We start from the raw sequence: 20,972 nt of genomic DNA on the forward strand, positions 1-20,972 counted from the left end.
AGATTGGATGACCTAATGTGAGTCTTTCAAATTATGGAAGGTCTTGTTCGAGAGAGAGAGGGAGTGGCCTCTGATTTTCACAGAAATGAAAGGGCTCCATGCTTCAGTCAGAACCAAGGCAAGGAAAGGGTGATGAGGTACACCATTAGACATGATGCAATCAAAGGTTGAAATAATCTCAAGGGGCCGAATGACCTCCTGTAATCGCTATGTTCTTGTGAGGTAAACCATCCATCTCCTTCTCAAACAAGGATAAATGTTAGTGTGAACAGTCCTCCAATAGGAATCAATTTAACACAGTCAAAAAGACACATTAGTTTCTGAACACAAGATGACTGTTTTTATGATAGTTTATTAGTCAAAAATGCAAATATAACATTCTAAAAAGGTTTTAAACATTTGTATAACTTATTCACTGAGCCACATTTAAAGAGTGTGAAATATCTTCCAGTAAATGAATTAAAGATCTGAAGTACAATACACAACAGTATGAGGGAACAATTAATGCAGAAATGTCATAAAGAAAGGAATTTCAGAAACAATCATGTCAAAGCTAACTAGGTAAAATTCAAAAATCTAATAAATATTTGCGAATAAAATAAGCCTAAGACATGGTCTGATGAAAAACATGCAATTGTCATGGAAACTGTGTACAACGGAGGGAGGGAGCAAAAGGGGATTTTTCCAACACAGTTAAATTCATATATCTGACCAAGCTAGCTACACCAAAGTGCTTCTGTTTGCATTTATCATTAAAACATTTTTTTAATAAAAAAGACAGCAGTGGTCGCATGCTTTTTATGTTGGTGTTATGTATTTAAACGACCATGTCTGCATTACAATGCCAATATGTATGTATTTGTTTGTTTATATGTATGTTCACATGTTTTGAGGTCTCTATATGTGTGTACATTGATGTCCATATGCCAAAAGTCCCTGCACCTCTGCAAATGTGCAAAAGAGATTTTAAAGGGACCACATACCACTAAATGAACTGTGAAGTCTGAAAAATATGAGAATGATACTTAACGTTACTTTAATGAACTCTGTATGATTGTGTGACTATATGTGATCAATAAGGAGAAAATTAAACCTGACAAACCTCTCCTTTCTCACATAGATCACTGACCTTCTCTCCTTAACCCTCACCCAGTCCTTTTTCTCACCAGATACTTGCCTAATTTTCTCTGGAACACATTCACATTCCTTGCAGGGGAAATTTCTCTTGATTTTTCACCATTTTCTGCCAGTAACTTTGGTGAAATCTTCTAAGAATGTGACCAGTTTGAGTTGGTGATCTTATTTTCATCGCTAACAAACATAGTATCTGGAGTAACTCACTTCTTGCCTCATGGTGCTTCAATCAAATGAAACGGATTTAACAAAATAGCTTCTCTTCAAAACCACAAGTGCCATTGGTGACATAGTCCCAGTGTTCAAAAGGGACATCCATTTCCACAATTTTAATTAATGGCCCTTTTACATTCCCTTATTCCCATAGAATCACAGAATGGCTATGGCGTCGTAGGCCCATCATGTCTGAAATAACACAGTGTGAAGCTGGAGGAGCACAGCAGGCCAGGCAACATCAGAAGAAGGGTCCCGACCCAAAACATCAACTGTCCTGCTCCTCTGATGCTGCCTGGCCTGCTGTGTTCCTCCAGCTCTACACTGTGTTATCTCTGACTCCAACATTGGCAGTTCTTACTATCTCTGAGTGAGTTATAGCCCCATCATGTCTGAACATGTCTTTCCCTGGCTTAGGGAAAAGAAGAAATCAGACATGACCCAGCAATTTGGGAAACTACCCAATCTTTGGGGCATGGTGGAAAGAACCAAAATGGTGACAATATCTGGCTCCTCTTGGTTTTCATCACTGTGGAGCTCAACCTCACTCAGGACATAGTCCAGCTTTTGTCAGCTGGTCAACTGGTTTTCCCAATTTGTAGTTCATCAAACCGGCCAGTGACTCCATTCTGGTTTTGGCACAGTCAATTTGTTCAGCCAATCTTTGCAGTGGATTATGGGCTCATCCATTGTAGCGGAGGAGTGATCTTATTCTGGGGGCCTCGCAGGAGATCACAGTACAGAAGAAATCCACTTGGCCAATCTAGCCTGCACTAATTACTTGGCAGAGCCGAACAACTAATCCCACTTTCTTCCTATGCCCCTGCAAATTGTTCTTATTTATGTACTCATCTGAGTCCCTCTTGACATACAAATAAAACAAAATGAAACAAGGTCAAATGCAATGCTGTAAAAAACCACAGGGGGTTTACTGGGTTGATTTATCCTTGCCCTGTGGAATGAGCTAAAGTAGTCCGCAAGAGTCAGGAAATTTAGAGGGAATAATCTTAGGGACAGCTTCCCAACTTCTTCCCCTTCCTTGTGAGTTTTGCAGAGGAGGCTTCAGGGAAGTGACTCAGCAGTGGTGAAACGCCAAAAGAAAATAATGATTGAGCCAATCAGTGACACTTTTATAAGGGATTGAAATTTCCTGGTGGTTGTACTGATTCCCCACTCTGTCTAAGGTTCACGGAGGACAGTGGGAGGTCTGGGGGCTTTGACTGGACAGTCAGAGTATTGGCAGCAGTCACACGCTGAAAGTCCAAATCATCCTCGAAGCATTCCTCTTTCAAATCGATACAGTTCACCTGCAGATGGCTCCAATAGATAGTGCTGGCTGTGAGTAATTGGATACTGGTCCCATCATCTGTATCGTGCCTCCATCTTCTGCTTGGACATCAGACATGGAGGCAATCCATTAACTGACCGCTCACACAAAATTCAGCCATGACCAGTCTCTCAATTGAGTGGAGTACTGGGGATACAGCTTCCTGGAGTTTCATTTCATTGAGTTGAAATAATTTGCCAATCAACATAGTTATTTTTTGGGAGATCTAATGGTGAATCCTAAACAGTACCCCTTTCTTTCTCTTGTAAATTCAGGTTAAATAAGGGAACTCTGCTCAATATTAATGCAACTAGAATGAAAACACTCTCCAGTATCCATCGGCTCCTACTGTCTGAATCAAAACTGTACAATGTGATTATTCCCTTCGCAATCAGTCAGCAAGGGAAGCACCTTCAACCATTTCCGGCAAACTCTCCAGATCCAAGTCTTCTTTCCCATTGTCTGAGATTTCAGAGGTAGCATAACATCCAGAATCTCGGGGACATTCCTTCAAGTGTGCTTGATCGAGCTTGAGGTCGGAGGGTTGGCTCTCAGTTATAACATCACTTTCCTCTTCCTGGTCACTCAAGACTGTAAAACAGAAGGGCAAATGTAAAATTCCCTTTATCCTTTACAATCTGTTAGCTATTAAATAAGAAAGGATAATTGAGAAGCCATGAGACAGCAGGTTGTGAGTTTCATATCCTGTGTGCTCGTTCTTTGTCGAATTCTAGACAGAATTCAACATATGAAGCTGGTGTTAAAAGATCTTGTGGCTAATGACCCTCTCCCTGTATCATCTGAGATTTAAATAAGACGTTCTAAACAGTGTCAGTTAACATTCAATGATGTTGCCCTTACTATCAACATCCTAGAGGTTACCATTAACCAGAAACTCAACTAGACTCACCATATGAATACAATGGCTACAAGAGCAGGTCAGAGGCTGGGATTACTGCAGCATGTAACTCACTTCCTGACTCCCCAAATCCTGTCCACCATCTACAAGGTACAAGTCAGGAGTGTGATGGAATACTCCCCACTTGCCTGGATGAGTGCAGCCCCAACAACACTCTAGAAGTTTGACACCATCCAGGACAAAGCAGCCCGCTTGATTGGCACCACATCCACAAGTGTCCACTCCCTCCACCACCGACGCTCAGTAGCAGCAGTGTGTACTATCTACAAGATGCACTGCAGAAATTCACCAAAGATCCTCAGGCAGTGCTTTCCAAACCCACAACCACTTCCATCTAGAAGGACAAGGGCAGCAGAAGCACCATCACCTATAAGATCCCCTCCAAGCCATTCACCATCCTGACTTGAAAATATACCTCTATCCCTTTACTGTCACTGGGTCAAAATCCTTGAATTCCCTCCCTAATAGCAATGTGGGTCAACCTACAGCAGGTGGACTGCAGCGGTTCAAGAAGGCAGCTCACCACCATCTTCTCAAGGGGCAACTAAGGACAGGCAATAAATGCTGGCCAGCATGCTTCACATCCCATGAATGTGTTTTAAAAAGGAGCTGATTTAGTAGCTGTTGCAGGGATGGAAATCTAATAGTATTCATTCAAATATGGAGTTCCAGTAAAGATGTCCAAGCACTAGGAGGCAACGACATGTTTCCTGACTTTGGAGAGGAAAGGGAGGAGGAAAACATTGAAACATAGAAACTAGGAGCAGGAGTAGACCACTCGGCCCTTCGAGCCCGCTCCATCATTCAATATGTTCATGGCTAATGATCCAACTCAGTACTCTTCTTCCCATATCCTATGATCCCTTTAGTCCTAAAATCTATACCTAATTCCTTCTTGAAAACATTAAATGTTTTTGCCTCAGCTGCTTTCTGTGGCAGAGAATTCCACACCACTCTCTGGGTGAAGAAAGCGGGAACAGGGGATGAGTTGGATGATCAGCCATGATCGTATTGAATGATGGAGCAGGCTGAAAGGGCCAAATGACCTTCTCGTGCTCCTTTTTGTGTGCTTCTACAGCAGTTCATCCACCTTAGTATCATGTGCCCATTTTTGCTTAAACCCTTTGATACTTTTAGCACTAAGAACTATATCTAACTCCTTCTTGAAAACATTTTTCTTCCATGTTTCTATGGGTAGGGATGAAGCATTATAAAAAATTTTGTCCTATGGGCTGGTGTAAGTTAGAGAAGTGCACAGGATGATCAGATGCCTTTGATCTTAGTCACACTGAGTCTATGAGTTTCTCATGTTGGTGGAGCCAAAGGAGAGATGCTTTAAGGAGTTTTAAGGTTGTATAAGGTTTTAAGGTTGGTGAGGCCTCTTCTTGAGTACTGTGTCCAGTTCTGTTTGCCCTGTTTTAGGAAGGATATTATTAAATTGGAGAGGGTTCAGAAAAGATTTACCAGGACATTGCCGGGAATAGAGGGTTTGAGTTAAATGAGAGGCTGGATAGGCTGGGACCTTTTTCATTGGAGCATAGGAGGTTGAGAGGTGACCTCACAGAGGTTAATAATATCATAAAGGATGTAGATAAGGTGTCTTTTCCCTAGCGTGGGGGATTTCATTGTAGCATGGGAGGTTGAGAGGTGACCTTATAGCAGTTTATAAAATCATGAAGGACATAGATAAGGTGAATGGCAGGTGCCTTTTCCCTAGGGTGGGGTATTTCAAAACTAACAAGGCATAGTTTAAGGTGAGAGGAGAAAGTTTTATAAAAGACATGAGACGCAAATTTTTTACACATGGACTGGTTTGTGTGTGGAGTGAGCTTCCAGGGGAAGTGGTGGATGTGAGTACAGTTACAACGTTTAAAAGGCATTTGGATGAGTCCATGAATAGGAAAGGTTTGGAGGGATATAGGCCGAGCGCAGACAGGTGGGACTAGTTTAGTTTGCGATTATGGTCGGCCCAAAGGATCTGTTTCCGTGCTGTATGACTCGATGACTCTATGAGATGGTTTGGAATGGAGAAAAGATGCTGGAGCTCATCTTTGCATTCCAGCGTGACTCTGGAAGACTGAGGAGATGACCTTTTCAAATGACAAATCGACCTACAGGGACCAAACGGCCCACAACTTCTCCTATTTCTTATGTTTATCACATTAAGAACCATCCAGCTGCAAGTTAAAGCCTTAACCCCAAAAGCGCCCACCCCTTCCACATCTTTCTCCACATTGTATCTTTACTCACTTTGAATATCCTTTTCATTTAGGAGAGACCAGAAGAGAAACTTCAAAACACTAACATTTTGAGAGAAAGGAAATACACAAGGAATTAAACTGAGAAAACCTGGAATATTTCTGTGAAATAAAATATTTGAGATGGAGTGATGATAAAACTGCTGCTGGTAAATTAAGGACTTATTCACCTTCATTACAGCATGAAGGAAATGTGTCATATCATCCTTACCATTGTAATCCTGTTGAGCAGCAGTCAGAAGCAGTGCCCTCTGTTCTGCATCTGTGATGTTAAGTTCAATCAGGTGACTCTCCTTGAGATCCTTGAGGTCTTCCAGACACTGGTAGCCATTGAGAAGGAACGCAGAATAAAGATCCTACACAGGCCAAAGAACAAGCAAACCAGAGCCATTACATGTGGATAGGGACAAGGAAGAGAGCAGTGTCTTTAATGTGCAGCTTCTCTATACCTATTTCTTCAAGCCTAAACATTTTTTTCAGTGACCGTTGAGAGGGAGGCAATGGTTTAGTGGTATTAAGACTAGATTATTAACCCAGCTACTTATGTAGTGCTCTGGGAAACTGAATTCAAATCCTACCATGACTAACAGCATTTGAATTCAATGGAGGAAAAAAACAATTGGGGAATTAAGAGTCTAATGGTGATCATGAAACCATCATCGATTGGAACCCACCTGGTTCATTAATGTCCTTCACGGAAGCAAGCTGCCATCCTTATCTGGATCTAGTCTACATGTGACTCTAGACCACAGCAATGTGGTTGACTCTCAACTGCCCATCTGGGATAATAAATGGCTTTGCCAGCGATGCCCACTTCCCAAAAAAAGGGAAAGAGGAAAGTGAGTAATGGGGAGAATGAGTTGGCTGTGATGAAAATAACTTGTGTGAAGGCAAGGCCTTGAATGTTGGGTTAGGTACAGAACATAAGAGAAGGTGGCTAGGCCCTAAAATTATTGAATTCGATATTGATTCCTGAGGCTGCAGGGTCCCGAAGCAGAAGATAAGACGCTGTTCTTCCAGCTTGTGCTGAACATCACTGGAGGTTTATATAAAATTAGTAACGACACAGACAGGAGGGTTCAACGACCAGGGGCATAGGTTGAATGTAAGGGCAGAAGGTTTACATGAGATGTGAGGAAAATATTTTTTTTCACCCAGAGGGTGGTGGGGAATCTGGAACCCCCTGTCTGTAAGGGTGGGAGAGACAGAAACCCTCATAACATTTAAGAAGTATTCAGATGTGCACTTGTGATGCCAAAACACACAAGACTATTGGCCAAGTTCTGGAAAATGGGGTTAGAAAATTTTGGTGGTTGTTTTTGATTGGTGCAGTTTCAATGGGATGGAAGGTCTTTATCTGTGCTGTAGGTCTCTATGACTCTTCCCTAAAGAACATTCATGATCAATGTTAGCAGTAAACTTGCTGAGAATCCTCACACACACTCAATCATCCTGAACTGTCTGATTTCCATGCTGTTTTGGATATACAGTATGCAAGAGTCTACAGAGGAACAGTTAAAATTAGAGGGATCATTGTTAGTGACATGGTCAACAATGTCATGGTCACTTTTCTGAGATTAATTTCGAGATTTGTTAAAAAACAGTTGTTTGGCAGTACAGAACATAAACATTGCTGAAGAAAGACACAGAACTGGGATGGAAGAAATCCAAACTGTAAAAAGGAAAGAGCAATTTATATAGCATGGGAAAACAGTGCTGATTGTTTGGTGTCAGGTTGACATGGAGATACTACAGGAGGACTGTTAAGAGTCGGTTCTCTTGTCTTTCAGTCCTGGTGAGATGAAAGATGAAATCTTCAACTTCATGTCCCTTTTTAGCAATGCTTATTTGAAAAATGTATATGTTTCACATTCTCACACAACCCACGGCAGGATTTGAACTCGTTCTTTCTGGATTATTAGCATAAACCTTTGTATTACTTGAAGGATCTCCAATCTGGATAATAGTGAACCGTCCAGAAAATGCTTACATAGATCATAGAGGTCGACAGCACAAAAAAAAGCCCTTCTATTCTAATCATTCTGATCTCATTTGCTAACATTAGCTGCTGCTCCTTCACTCGCCCCACTCTCAGTGTGGTTCAAATGATTTCTCAATAATAAGCATCAGGGTAGTAAAGTGGCTCAGTGGTTAGCAGTGCCACCTCACAGTGCCAGGGGTCTTGGGTTCAATTCCACCCTCAGGCAACTGTCTGTGTGGAGTTTGCACATTCTCCCTGTGTCTGCTTGGGTTTCCTCCGGGTGCTCCGGTTTCCTCCCAGAGTCCACAGATTAGGTGGATTGACCATGCGAAATTACCCATAGTGACCGGGGATGTGCAGGTTAAATGGGAAATACAGGGTTATGGGGATAGTGTGAGGGTCTGGGCAGGACGCTGTTCAGAGGGTCAGTGCAGACGCAGTGGGCTGAATGGACTCTTTCTGCACTGTCGGGATTTGATTCTACGATCAAGACCCGTAATTGAAGAATGGAGAAGACGTCAAGGAGTCTTTGGGTACCCAACCAAAAGCCAGCATAATGAGGAGGCAGCATACAAACCTGCAGTTGGAATCTCTCCAGTAGCTCCTGTAAGGAATCGGGAACTGGCTGCCTGCTCCTCCTATCTGTCTTCAGTTTCTTGGGCACAGCTTCCTCATTGGGCAGGATATCCACGTAAATGAACTTGAAATTTCCCACCTTGCCATTTAGCATTCCCGTCCAAGTGCCCATGGTTGGCTTGTTAATGATATTGATGATGTCGCCTTTCTGAAAGAAAATGTCAAGGTTGGCATTACTTAACCTTTGCCCTTTGAATTCGAATGACCCAATGAGACAGAGCCAAAGACGAGGAGAAGGGTTGACTTCATCTGAAGGGGGATAATAGGTACTGGGTGGTTAACACTCGGTAAATAGTACTTCTACCCTCTCCTACTGTATGCTGTCTTCCTCTGACTTGATTGAGGTGTATAAGATTATGAGGGGTATGGACAGAGTGAGTAGGGAGCAGCTGTTCCCCTTGGTTGAGGGGTCAGTCACGAGAGGGCATAGTTTTAGTGTAAGGTGCAGGGGATTCAGAGGGAATTTCAGAAATAACTTTATTGCTCAGAGGGTAGGGGGAATCTGGAATGTACTGCCTGGGAAGGTAGGGGAGGCCAGAAACCTTATGACATTTAAAAAATATTTGGATGAGCACTTGAAATATCATGACATCAAGGATTTGGGACAAGTGCAGGTAATTGGGATTACCATGCCTCTAGTGGTAGTTATTGTCAATGCAGATCTAATGGACCGAATGGCCTTTTCTGTACTGTATGACTCTATGTCTATATCAATGACTCTTCTCCCCTTCCCTTCCACCCCTCTAATCCCCACTTCTTCTCTCACACACCCTCCTCTTCCTACCCTTCTCAGTCCTTACCTAGCCTCCTCTCCTCCTTAATCCAATCCCTCCCCAATCTCCTCTCTTCCCTTCCTCTCTCCCTTCTCTGCTCTCTCTCTCTCTTCTCTTGCTCCACTCTCTCGTCTTCATGACCCATTTCCCTTCCTTCCCCACCATCCCCCTTCCATTGTCACCTCTCCTTTCCCCATCCATTCCCTCTGTCCTCTTTCCCTCTTCTCTCCTCTCCACCTCCATTTGGGCAATTAATACTTGAAACTAAATGTATCGGTTGTAAATGAGCTCCATTTTGAAGCATAGAGGATGCTTTGGACCAGTATGTGTCACATCTTTGATTGTCTCTCTGCAGTCGTTTCCTTGCCCAGAGACTATATGAGGGACGTGCCATATAGAGGGTGGTAGGGGAGACACTGGGAAAGTGAAGAAGGCTTAAAATGGGTTTGTAACAGCCTTGGATTTCTGCATTGAACACTTCTACTCACTGCACTGAAGTTCTTGGAGTCTTGGAGAATGAAATTGCAGGTTAAGACTCCTGGGCCATACTGAGGGAATGAAACTCTGCCAGAGGGGCTGCTTTCTAGCAAAAGTAAAGCACTGTGTACACTGGAAATCTTACATAAAATCAGAAAACGCTGGAAATATTCAACAGTTCGGGCAGAATTGGGAAGGAAGTTAATGTTTCAGATCAGTGAGGATAAGGTCATTGACTTTGTATTTTTCAGTGATGTTAATCGATGAATAAATATTCTTCAGGACAGCAGGGAAAATTCCCCTTGCACCTGTCCAAAATAATGCTTTGCGACTTTTTTACATCAATCTGAGAGGGTAAGCTGTGCCTTGGTTAAAGATCTCACCTTTAGTCAGGCAACAGTCTGCCAGTTCTACACTGGAATCTCTATCATAGAATCCCTACAATACAGAAAGAGCCCTTTCAGCCCATTGAGAGTGCACCAACCCTCCAAAGTGCATCCCACCCAACCCCATCCCATCTCTATAACCCCACATGGAGTTTTTACCATGACTAATCCACTTAAATTGCACATCCCCAGACACTATGAGCAATGTTTTTTTATTTATTCACGGGATGAGGGCATTTTTGGCTGGGCCAGCATTTATTGCCCTATCCTAATTGCCCAGAGGGCAATTTAGGAGTCAACCACATTGCTGTGGGTCTGGAGGCGTATGTAGGCCACACCAGGTAAGGATGGAAGGTTCCTTCCCTAAAGGACATTAGTGAACCAGATGGGTTTTTCCAACAATTGACAATGGATTCATGGTCATCATTAGACTGTTAATTCCAGATTTTGTTTTTCTCATTTAATTCAAATTCCACCAAGGTGGGATTCAAACCCTGATCCCCAGGACATTACTTAGATCTCTGGATTAATATTCTACTGATAATGCCAGTAAGCCATCACCTCCTCAATTTAGTATGGCTACTCTGCACATTTTTGGAGTGTGGGAGGAAACCAGAGCACCCGGAGGAAACCCACGCAGACACAGGGAGAATGTGCAAACTCCACACTGACAGTCATCCGAGGCTGGAATTGAATATATGACATTAAAACTGTATCCTATATTTTCCTGTATTTTAGACTATGGACTGAATTGGGAAGGCTTCTTTAAAAACCTGAGCATTATAGAATAGACTGATGTAGTTTTTAAAAGTGAGTTACCTGATTGTCAGTGTAAGTGGTGTTTACGCTGCTGTTTTCTCAAGCAATGAGGGAGATTACAGCAGAGGAGCTGGAGCCAGGGTTGGGGGGGGCAGGGTCCGGAGGAGGCGGGGCTATGTACAGAGGGAGTTTTGGCCAGCAACAAGTAGCTGATTGGTCTATGTATTGGTGACCAGTTATCAATGATAAAGGCTTTCTGCCTGCCAACAGCTATGTGATTGGCTCCCAGGTGGCTGAAGAGCTTATGGGTATGAAAGTTTGGTCAGAATCCATCAGACCTCCAAAAGGGAAGCAGTGGACCTTTTCTATGTAATAAAATGACCTCAAGCCTGAAGAAAGCCAATTTATTTCCCCTCATCAGTTGCTGCCAACTGTAGATCTTAACCAATAAATCAGAGACTTTATAATGTCTGAACCAGTCACCCTGTGCCTGCTGCAAAGAACTGAAAGTACCTGGGGAAGGAAGATTGAGGAGCAGCAAGTCCTGACAAACCAAAGGATCATCTCAGTGAGTCCTGTGATCTGGCACGATTAAGTTGCCTCCCCCAGGTGTGTGTGTATATGTGTGTGTGTGTGTGTGCATATATGTGTGTCTTTTTGTGTGTGTTTGTGTATGGATTTGTGTGTGTGCGTGTGTCTGTAGGATGAGTTTTATAAGGGAGTTTAGACTTTTAACGAGTACAGTTATATATCAATGGTTCATAACTGTTTACCTCGTAGCTTGAGTAGCAATCCTTGTTAAGTACCAAAACCTGGTCCATGACTTCTATCAGCCCAAGACTAACAGATTGAAAAATTGGAGAATTTTGCTACTTTATAAAATTTTAAACTTTTGCGATAACCCCAGCAATAGACGGGCTTGATTTCCAGTGCGCTCCTCCAGTGAGGAGTAACAATGCCTAAATGTACAAATTAGGGGAAAAGGTAGGCCATTTAGCTCCTTGGGCCTGTTCTGTCATACAAGAAGAATGGCTCAACATGATCATGGCTAAATCTCTTTATGATTCACATTCTACTATCCCATCTATCCCAAATAACCTTTGATTCCCCTATCTGACAAGAATCTGTCAATCTATGCCTTAAAAAATATTCAATGCCTTCTGAAGCAGAGTTCCAAAATCACACTACCATCTGGGAGGAAAAAAAATCCTCATTGCTTCTTAATTATCACATATTATCCTGGATTGTGTTCCTGAGTGGGACTTGAACCTACATTCTTTTGACTCACGCAAGTCTCAGATGCCCTAGCCCAAATAAATCAGCATGTTCTTACCTTCAGCTTGAGGGAGTCGGTGTCATAGGGGCTTGGGGTGAAGTCAGTGTGAACCTTTGCTCTTCCACAGAATGGGCCTGTGTAAGGAACCTCCTCATCCAGCCTGAGACTGTCCCGGTTACTTGCTGCGTCTGAGCCACTTGCAATGCCACCTGCTTAGGAGAAAAGGAAGCATCAGGACTGCTAAAGCCAGCTCAGTCGACAAGTCTTCCCAAACCATACCTCCCTCCCTCTTCACAAGAGCATTCTCAAAACTCTGCAATGTCTGTGTCTTTCAGCCTCCCGTAATCTACCTTTTTCTTACTTCCCTTTCAGTCACAGAATCATACAGTCATACAGCACAGAAAAGGCCCTTCGGCCCATTAGTGTTACCTTCTCTCAAGTATATCCTTCTTTGTGAGCTAAGTGCTACTTACATCAACAGTTGTTTAGCAACTTTGGAGGCCAATCACAACCTCCCACTGTAAATACATAGAACTTAGAACTGTACAGCTCAGAAATGGGCCTTTCGGCCCTCAATTTTCTGCTGAATATCACGCTAAATGAAACTAATCCCATCTGTCTGCCATTCCTTGCATGTTCATATGCTTATCCAAAAGCCCCTTAAATGCCCCTAATATGTCTGCCTCCACCACCACCTCTGGCAGTTCATTCTACGCTCCTACCACTCTCTGTGTAAAAGCATCTCCTTTGAACTTCCCACCTCTCACCTTAAATGTATGCCCCTTCGTATTAAACATTCCAACTCTACCCTATCTATGCATCTCATAATTTTACTGATTTCTATCAAGTCTCCCCTCAGCCTTCGTCGCTCCAGAGAAAACAACCTGAGTTTTTTCTAGCCTCTCCTTATAGCTCATGCCCTCTAATCCAGGCAGCATCCTGGTAAGAGATAGTAGGAACTGCAGATGCTGGAGAATCTGAGATAACAAGGTGTAGAGCTGGATGAACACAGCAGGCCAAGCAGCATCAGAGGAGCAGGAAAGCTGACGTTTCGGGTCTGACCCTTCTTCAGAAATTCAGATCCTTCTGGACATTAATTTTGTTCAGAGTCCTGCCACTAACTGTATACTTTTCCTTAACATTTGATCACCCAAAGTGCAGCACCTCATTCTTACCCAGATTAAACTCCATCTGCCATTTCTCCACCCATACCTGCAACTAATCTATATCCCGCTGTATCCTTTGACAACCTTCCACACTATCCACAAATGCCATTTCTGAAGTAGGGTCTAGACCCGAAACGTCAGCCTTCCTGCTCCTCTGATGCTGCTTGGCCAGCTGTGTTCATCCAGCTCTACACCTTGTTATCTCAGCATCCTGGTAAACCTCTTCTGCACCCTCTCCAAAGCCTCCACATCCTTCCAGTAATATAGTGACCAGAACTGAATGCAATACTCTAAGTGTGGCCTAAAGAAAGTCTTACAAAGCTGCAACATGACATCCTGACTCTTGTACTCAATTCCCCGACCGATAAAGGCAAGCATGCCGTGTGACTTCTTTACCACCCTATCAACTTGTATGGCTACTTTCAGGGAGCTATGGACTTGAACTCCAAGATCCTTCTGTACATTAATTTTGTTCAGAGTCCTGCCGCTAACTGTATACTTTTCCTTAACATTTGATCACCCAAAGTGCAGCACCTCACTCTTACCCAGATTAAACTCCATCTGCCATTTCTCCACCCATATCTGCTACTGATCTATATCCCGCTGTATCCTTTGACAACCTTCCACACTATCCACAAATCTATCGATCTTTTTATTGTCTGCAAACTTACTAACCCACCCATCTAAATTTTCATCCAAGTCATTTATACATATCACGAACAGCAGAGGTCCCGGTTCGGATCCCTGCAGAACCCCACTAGTCACGGACCTTCAACCAGAAAAACACCCTTCCACCAATACCTTTTATCTTCTATGGGCAAGCCAATTCTGAACCCCAATTTGGTGTAGAATTTAAATAAAATAAGTTAAAGAAATTTATATAGAGCCCTTTAACAACCCAAGGACAGCCAAAAGTGCTTTAAAGCTAGTAAAACTCTTTTGAAATATGGTCTTAAAGAAAAACAGCCTCTTGAGGCTGCTGTGCCAGTCAACAAGATCACAGCTGATGTGACCTTAGCTACACTTTTCTCCTTGCCACTGCCCATCCTCGCCAAAAAGAACTTTCATTCCCCTTTCAAACAGAAATCAAACTCAGCCTTGAATATATTCAATAATCAGCTCCAACAGCAGTCTGGAACAAGACTAACAAATACGATGACCCTCTGGGAGAAGAAATTGCTCCTTTACTACATCTTAACTGGAATATTACAAAATCAGAAATTGCTGGAGAAACTCAACAGGTCTGCTGCCAGACCAACTGAATCTCTCCAGCAATATCTGTTTTTCTTTCAGATCTCCAGTGTCTGCAATTCTGTGTTTCATTTATATGAAATATTTATATCTATAAATTATGCTTCCTGAATCTAGATTTCCCAGGAGGAGAAATAGCACTTCAGTATCTACCCTGTCAGAATCTCATCTTATATAGCAGCGGTTCAAGAAGGAAGTTCATCGCCACCTTTCAAGGCCAATAGGAACAGGCAATAATTGTATTCATAAGTGAATGAAAAGAAAAATGTTTCAATAAGATAACTTCTCAGCGCTTGATTGGCAATACATCCACAAGCATCCATTCCCTCCGTCACTGACGCTCAGTAGCAGCAGTGTGTGCTATCTACAAGATGCACAGCAGAAATTCACCAAAGATCCTCAGACAGCACCTTCCAAACCCATGACCACTTTCATCTGTATGGACAAAGCAGCAGATATATGGGAACACCACCACCTTCATGTTCCCCTCCAAAACTCACCATCCTGACTTGGAAATATATCGCCGTTCCTTCACTGTGGCAGGGTCAAAATCCTGGAATTCCCTCCCTAATAGCATTCTGGGTCAATCCACATCAGGCGAACTGCAGAGAATCAGGAAGGCAGCTCACCACCACCTTCTCAAGGGGCAACCAGGGACAGGCAATATATGCTGGGCCCAGCCAGCGACGCCCACATCCCACAAATGAATAAATTTTTTAAAATTTCTACTAAATGTCAATTAAAAGTACCAACCTGGTCAACCTTCCCTCATGAAACAGTTCCCAAGAATCTGTCAAGTATATCTTCTCTAACCTACTTCCAAAGGAAGTTTGTCCATCCTTACTAGTAAGCTGACTGAAACTGCATACAGCACTCTAGGTGTGGTTTCACCAATCTCCTGGACAGTTGTAACAAGAGCTTCTTACTGTTATATTCCATGTCCATCACTAAACACCATTGTTGTGGTTGATGTTGTTGCTTTCCTCGCGAGCTGGCTTGTTTTTGTTCAGATGTTTCATCACCATGCAACGCAACATCATCAGTGAGGTTTCGGATGAAGCGATGTTGTTCTATTCTGCTTGGAATTTATACTGTCTCATCCGTTATGGTGAGTAGTGTCATTTCCTGTTTTGTTCCTGGGTTTGCATGTGGAGTCCAATTCTATATGTTTGTCGATTGCATTATGGGCTGAGACCACGCCTCTAGGAATGTCTATGTTTGGCTTGATCTACAATGGTTATCTTGTCCCAGTTAAACTGATGGCCTTGTGTCCAAATGTACTGATATTAAGGAAAGTGTGTCGTGTCGATTTGCTGCTAGTTGATGTTTGTGTATTCTGAACTTCACATTCAGATGGCCCAGCAAGTCACTCATTTCACGGGTAATTAGAGTCTATTTCTGTGCTGTTTGTAAGATCTGGCAAGCAGGGGTCAGAATTTAAAAATCAAGTCATTTCTGGACTGGGACCTGTGCTGAGTGAATGGAGAAAGCAGATATTGAATAATTTATTCCTTGGGGCATGGTCAGGGCAGCATTTGCTTCCCATCCATAATTACCCCTGAAATTAGTGACTTGCTGGGCCATCTCAATGTGCAGTTTAGAGTCAACCACATTGCTGTGGGCCCGGAGTCTCATGTCGGTCAGACCAGTTAAGAATGGCAGGTTTCATTCTCTAAAGGACATAGGTGAAACTGACAGGTTTTGACAACGATTAGCGATGGCTTTACTTAAAAACAGAAAGTGCCAGAGAAACTGTGCAAGTCTTGCAGCATCTGTGGAGAGAGAACTAAACAGGCTGAATCCAATTTGACTCTTGTTCGGAACAGTGACAATAATTTCATGGCCTGATTTCTAGTCCTGATTTTACTAATTAAATTGAAATGCCACCAGGAGCTGTAGTGGGACTTGCATCCATACTGTTAGAGCATTGTCCTGAGCTTTGGGCTATTAGCTCACCAACATTATCACAATTTCACTCTCCCTACAATTTCTCAATGTTCTTATTGCTCTATGTTTTAAAGCTAAATGTACCCATTGTCTTATGCAACATCCCACTGTCATATTGGCTGTTCTAGACTAATATGTTGCAATTCCTGGTTACAACAGATTGTATCAATTGCATTATTTCCATTCAATATAATCATGGCTGATTATCCAACTCAGTAGTCTGTACTCACCTGTTCCCCCATGTCAAAGAGTCATACAGCATGGAAACAGACCCTTCAGTCCAATGAGTCCATGCCAAACATAATCTCAATCTAAACTGTTCCCACCTGTCTATGCTTGGCCCATTCCCTTAAAACATTTCTCATTCATGTGCTTATCTAAATGTCTTTGAAAGGTTGTAAATGTACCCACATCCACCACTTCCTCTGGAAGTTCATCACACACATCAACCACTTACACTTTTGGTGTAAAAAAATTGCCCCTCATGCCTTTTTAAATCTTTCTCCGCTCACCTTACAAAATGCCCCCTAGTCTTGAAATCTCCCACCCTAGGAAAAAGACGTCTGTTATTCACGTTATCTAAACTGCTCATTATTTTGTAATCCTCTATAAGGTCACCTCTCAACCTCCTACACTCCAGTGAAAAACATCCCAGCGTATCCAGCCTCTCCTTATAACTCCAACCCTCCATTCCCAGCAACATCCCAGTAAATCTCTTCTGAACCCTCTCCAGCTAAATCATATCCTTAATAATATCCTCTGATCCCTTTAGCCCCAAGTGCTATATCTAACTTCTTCTTGAACTTATACAATGCTTTGGCCTTGACTGCTCTCTGTTAAAAATAATTCCACAGACTCACCCCTTTCTGGGTGAAGAAATTTCTGCTCAGTCGTAAATGATTTACCCATATCCTTCAACTGTGAACCCTGGCTCTGGACTCCCTGTCAATGGAAACTTCCTTCTTGCATCTACCCCTGTCTAGTCCTGTTACAATTTTATAGGTTTCTATGAGATCACCCCTTATTCTTCTGAACTTCAGCAGATACAATCCTAACTGATTCAGTCTCTCTTCAAACATCAGTCCCGTCTTCCCTGGAATCAGCCTGGTAAACCTTCGCTGCACTCACTCTATAGCAAGAACATCCTTCCTCAGACAAGGAGACCAAAACCACACACAGTACTCTAGGTGTGCTCTCACCAAGGCCCTGTACAATTGCAACAAGACATCCCAGCTCCTCTCGCTATGAAGGCCAGCATACTATTTGCCTTCATCACCACCTGCTGCACCCACACGCTTACTTTCGGCGACTGCTGCACAAAAACACTCAGGTCTCATTCACTTTCCCCTCAGTTTTATTGTCACTCAAATAATAATCCAATTTCCTGTTTTTGCTACCAAAATGGACAACCTCATACTCATCAACAGCATTCTGCACCTGGCATTTATTTGCCCACTCCTTCAGACTGCCCAAAGGGGAGGTGATGGCCTAGTGGTATTATCGCTAGACTGCTAATCCAGAGACCCAGGTTAAATTCTGAGGACCAGGGTTCAAATCCCACCATGGCAGATGGTGGAATTTGAATTCAATAAAATATCTGGAATTAAGAATCTAATGGTGACCATGAATCCATTGCCGATTGTTGGAAAAACCCATCTGGTTCATTAACGTCCTTTAGGGAAGGAAACTGTCATCCTTACCTGGTCTGGCCTACATGTGACTCCAGACCCAGAGCAATGTGATTGACTCTTAACTGCCCTCTGGACAATTAGGGATGGGCAAATAAATGCTGCATTGACAGTGACGCCCTCATCCATGAATGAATTTTTTAAAAATCACACTGAAGCATCTTTGTATCCTCACCGCTCACCCTCCCACCCAGCAAATATGGAGATATTACATTTAGTTCCCTCATCTAAATCACTAACATAAATTATGAATAGCTGGGGTCCTAGTACGACCTGCTATCTCTTGATTTCCTGAGTCCTTGATTATAATTTAAGCTTGAATCTGTTATGATGCATTGGCTGTTGTACTTTTCAAATGTGGTGCAGTGTAACATATGATGAACGAGCTGATAAAAAGGACATTTTTTTTACCCTGGCCACAGCTAGTGAGTATGCTGGGCTTAACCCACCTCAGCTGATTCAGGTGATAAACACCTCAAACAAAGTCTGTTAGAGCTCACAATGCGGTTACCTGTCTGTCACAAAAACAACCACCCACGTTTTCTTATCAACGATTCGATGTTATAGGTGCTGATGAATTATTAATTTATTCTGTTTCCCCTTTATTTGAAAGGGCACAGTTCAGGTCATCTGAGATGTTATAATTTTGCACTGCGGCGGCAAGCTCACTCTGAGTAGATATTAACCCTCAACTAACGTTGATAACGGATCCCGCAGTTATTTCTTTCCTCAAGGCTTTTGGTTGCCGTATTTCCTATATTGCAACAGCGATCATATTTTCATTGTCCTTCATTTGACTGTAAAATGCTTTGATATATCTTTGATATAAACACTATAACAATGCAAGTCTTTAAAGGAGGCTTCACATAGGCCAACACACGGGCTGTTCCCTGAAGGTCTATTGGATGTAGCATCCTGATCTTTTCCCCCGTTTGGCAGAGGACGATGTGGATGGTGGTAAGGACTAGAGATGATCCTAGCCTCTCACTTCCATGTACATTTTTGCTGGAAATTGCCAAGTCTGTTTGTCCATATTCCTGGAGATTTCAATACATGGATTCCTGCCTACAACTACGCTGCCCAAATCAAACAGCCTTTACTCCCCAGCCACCCCCATTTTCAATATCATAATAATTAATAAACATCTTAAAAACACATAGGCATATTGAACATGTGGAAGCTATTCAGCCCCTCAAACCTGTTTCACAATTCAGTGAGATCATGGCTGATCTATGACCATATCCTCTCCTTTTCCCTATATCATTTAATACCTCCGCTGAAGAAAAATCTGTCTCGGATTTAACATTAACAACTGATCGAGTACCCATTGCCATTTGTGGAAAAGAGTTACAAACCTCTCCCCCTCTCTGTGTGTAGAAATGTTTCCTAACATCTCTCCTGAATGGTCTGGCCCTCATTCTCAGACTATGTCCCCTAGTTCTAAATCCCCAACTAGTGGAAATAATTTATTTTTCTCTACTCTGTCTTTTCCTGTTAATATCTTGAAAACTTGAATCAGACCACTCCTTAACATTCTAAATTCAAGAGAAAACAGGCCTAATTTGTATAATCTCTCCTCATAACTGAACCCCTGAAGTCTAGGCATCATTCTTGTAAACCTATGTTGTATTCTCTTCAAAGCCAATATATTTTTCTTTGAGGTGTACTACCCAGATCTGCTCAGTACTCCAAGTGCATTCTAACTAGGGTTTTGTATAACTACAGCGTAACTTCTGTGTCCTTATTCTCCAGTCACCTAAATATAAAGACTAGCATTCCAGTAACTTTCTTGATTATTTTCTGCACTTGTTTGTAGTAACAGAAATTTCCATGCACCTGAACCCCCAGGTCTCTTTGGATATCCATTGTAATTAACTTCACACCATCTAGAAAGTAGGCTGATTTATCCTCTATTGCTGTGGTCATGCAGTTTCTGACCTTTGACCTTGGCCAGCCCACTCAGTTGACTTACTCGACGAGCTCTGCCCACTGTTCAGACTATAGAGACTCTCCATTGACTCGCAAGCTCTCAGAGTACCATCCTCTGCATCGTGCTCTCCTATGGTTTCGTTTGTCACTTCTTCTGCATTGGCCTCGGGCTGGAAGACACAAGTTTTCTCTTAAAAACCTTGAACAATTGCAGCTGTTACCGATTCTCTCTCAGAAACTTAGATAATGTAGAACTATTGAAGTAAGAATTGGTTGTGTAGTCACTTAAGCGTGTTCTGCCATTCAGTGGCTGATCTGCAACACAACTCAACCCTTACCACCTATCCTCACATTTAGCAAAAATGTATCAATTGCAGTTTTAAAATTATCCAACATCAATTATTATTAGTGGAAGAAATTATCAAACTTTGACCACCCTTTGCACCCAGAAGTTTGAGTTATAAGGAGAGGCTGGATTGACTGGGACCTTTTTTTCCCTGGAGCGTAGGAGACTGAGGAGTGACCTTATAAAGGTTTATAAAATCATGAGAGGCATAGATAAGGTAAAATAGCCATCAACTGTTCCCCATGGTAGGGGAGTCTTAAAACTAGAGGGCATAGGTTTAAGGTGAGAGGTACAAAAGGATCTGGGGGTCAATTTTTTTTCACACAGAGGTTGGTGAGTGTCTGGAATGGGCTGCCAGAGATAGTGGTGAAGGCGAGTACAATTTTATCATTTAAGAAACATTTGGACAGGTAATTGGATGGGATAGGTACAGAGCAATATGGACCAAACGCAGGGAAACAGGACTAATTTAATTGTGAAAACTGGGCTGCATGGGCAAGTTGGAC

General features: G+C 42.5%; 1 protein-coding gene across 2 annotated transcripts in view; it reads right to left on the reverse strand.

Annotated features, from left to right (window-relative positions):
* Window positions 1-425: 425 nt before the first annotated feature.
* Window positions 426-20,972, reverse strand: part of LOC109913204 (SAM domain-containing protein SAMSN-1) — a 72,311-nt gene continuing 51,764 nt past the window's right edge. Inside the window, exons 4-8 of one of the 2 annotated variants that reach the window (XM_048603307.1) lie at window positions 20,164-20,290; window positions 12,197-12,348; window positions 8,410-8,616; window positions 6,063-6,207; window positions 426-3,265 (exon numbers count right to left, since the gene is read on the reverse strand). In XM_048603307.1, coding sequence (XP_048459264.1) covers window positions 3,066-3,265; window positions 6,063-6,207; window positions 8,410-8,616; window positions 12,197-12,348; window positions 20,164-20,290 — 831 coding nt within the window. In that variant the 3' untranslated portion in view covers window positions 426-3,065. Of the gene's footprint in view, window positions 3,266-6,062; window positions 6,208-8,409; window positions 8,617-12,196; window positions 12,352-20,163; window positions 20,291-20,972 lie in introns of both variants that reach the window. The other variant, XM_020512690.2, reaches the window with a different exon arrangement.

This window comes from Rhincodon typus, chromosome 11 (genome assembly GCF_021869965.1).
Source record: "Rhincodon typus isolate 14 chromosome 11, sRhiTyp1.1, whole genome shotgun sequence".
Classification (NCBI taxonomy): Eukaryota; Metazoa; Chordata; class Chondrichthyes; order Orectolobiformes; family Rhincodontidae; genus Rhincodon; species Rhincodon typus.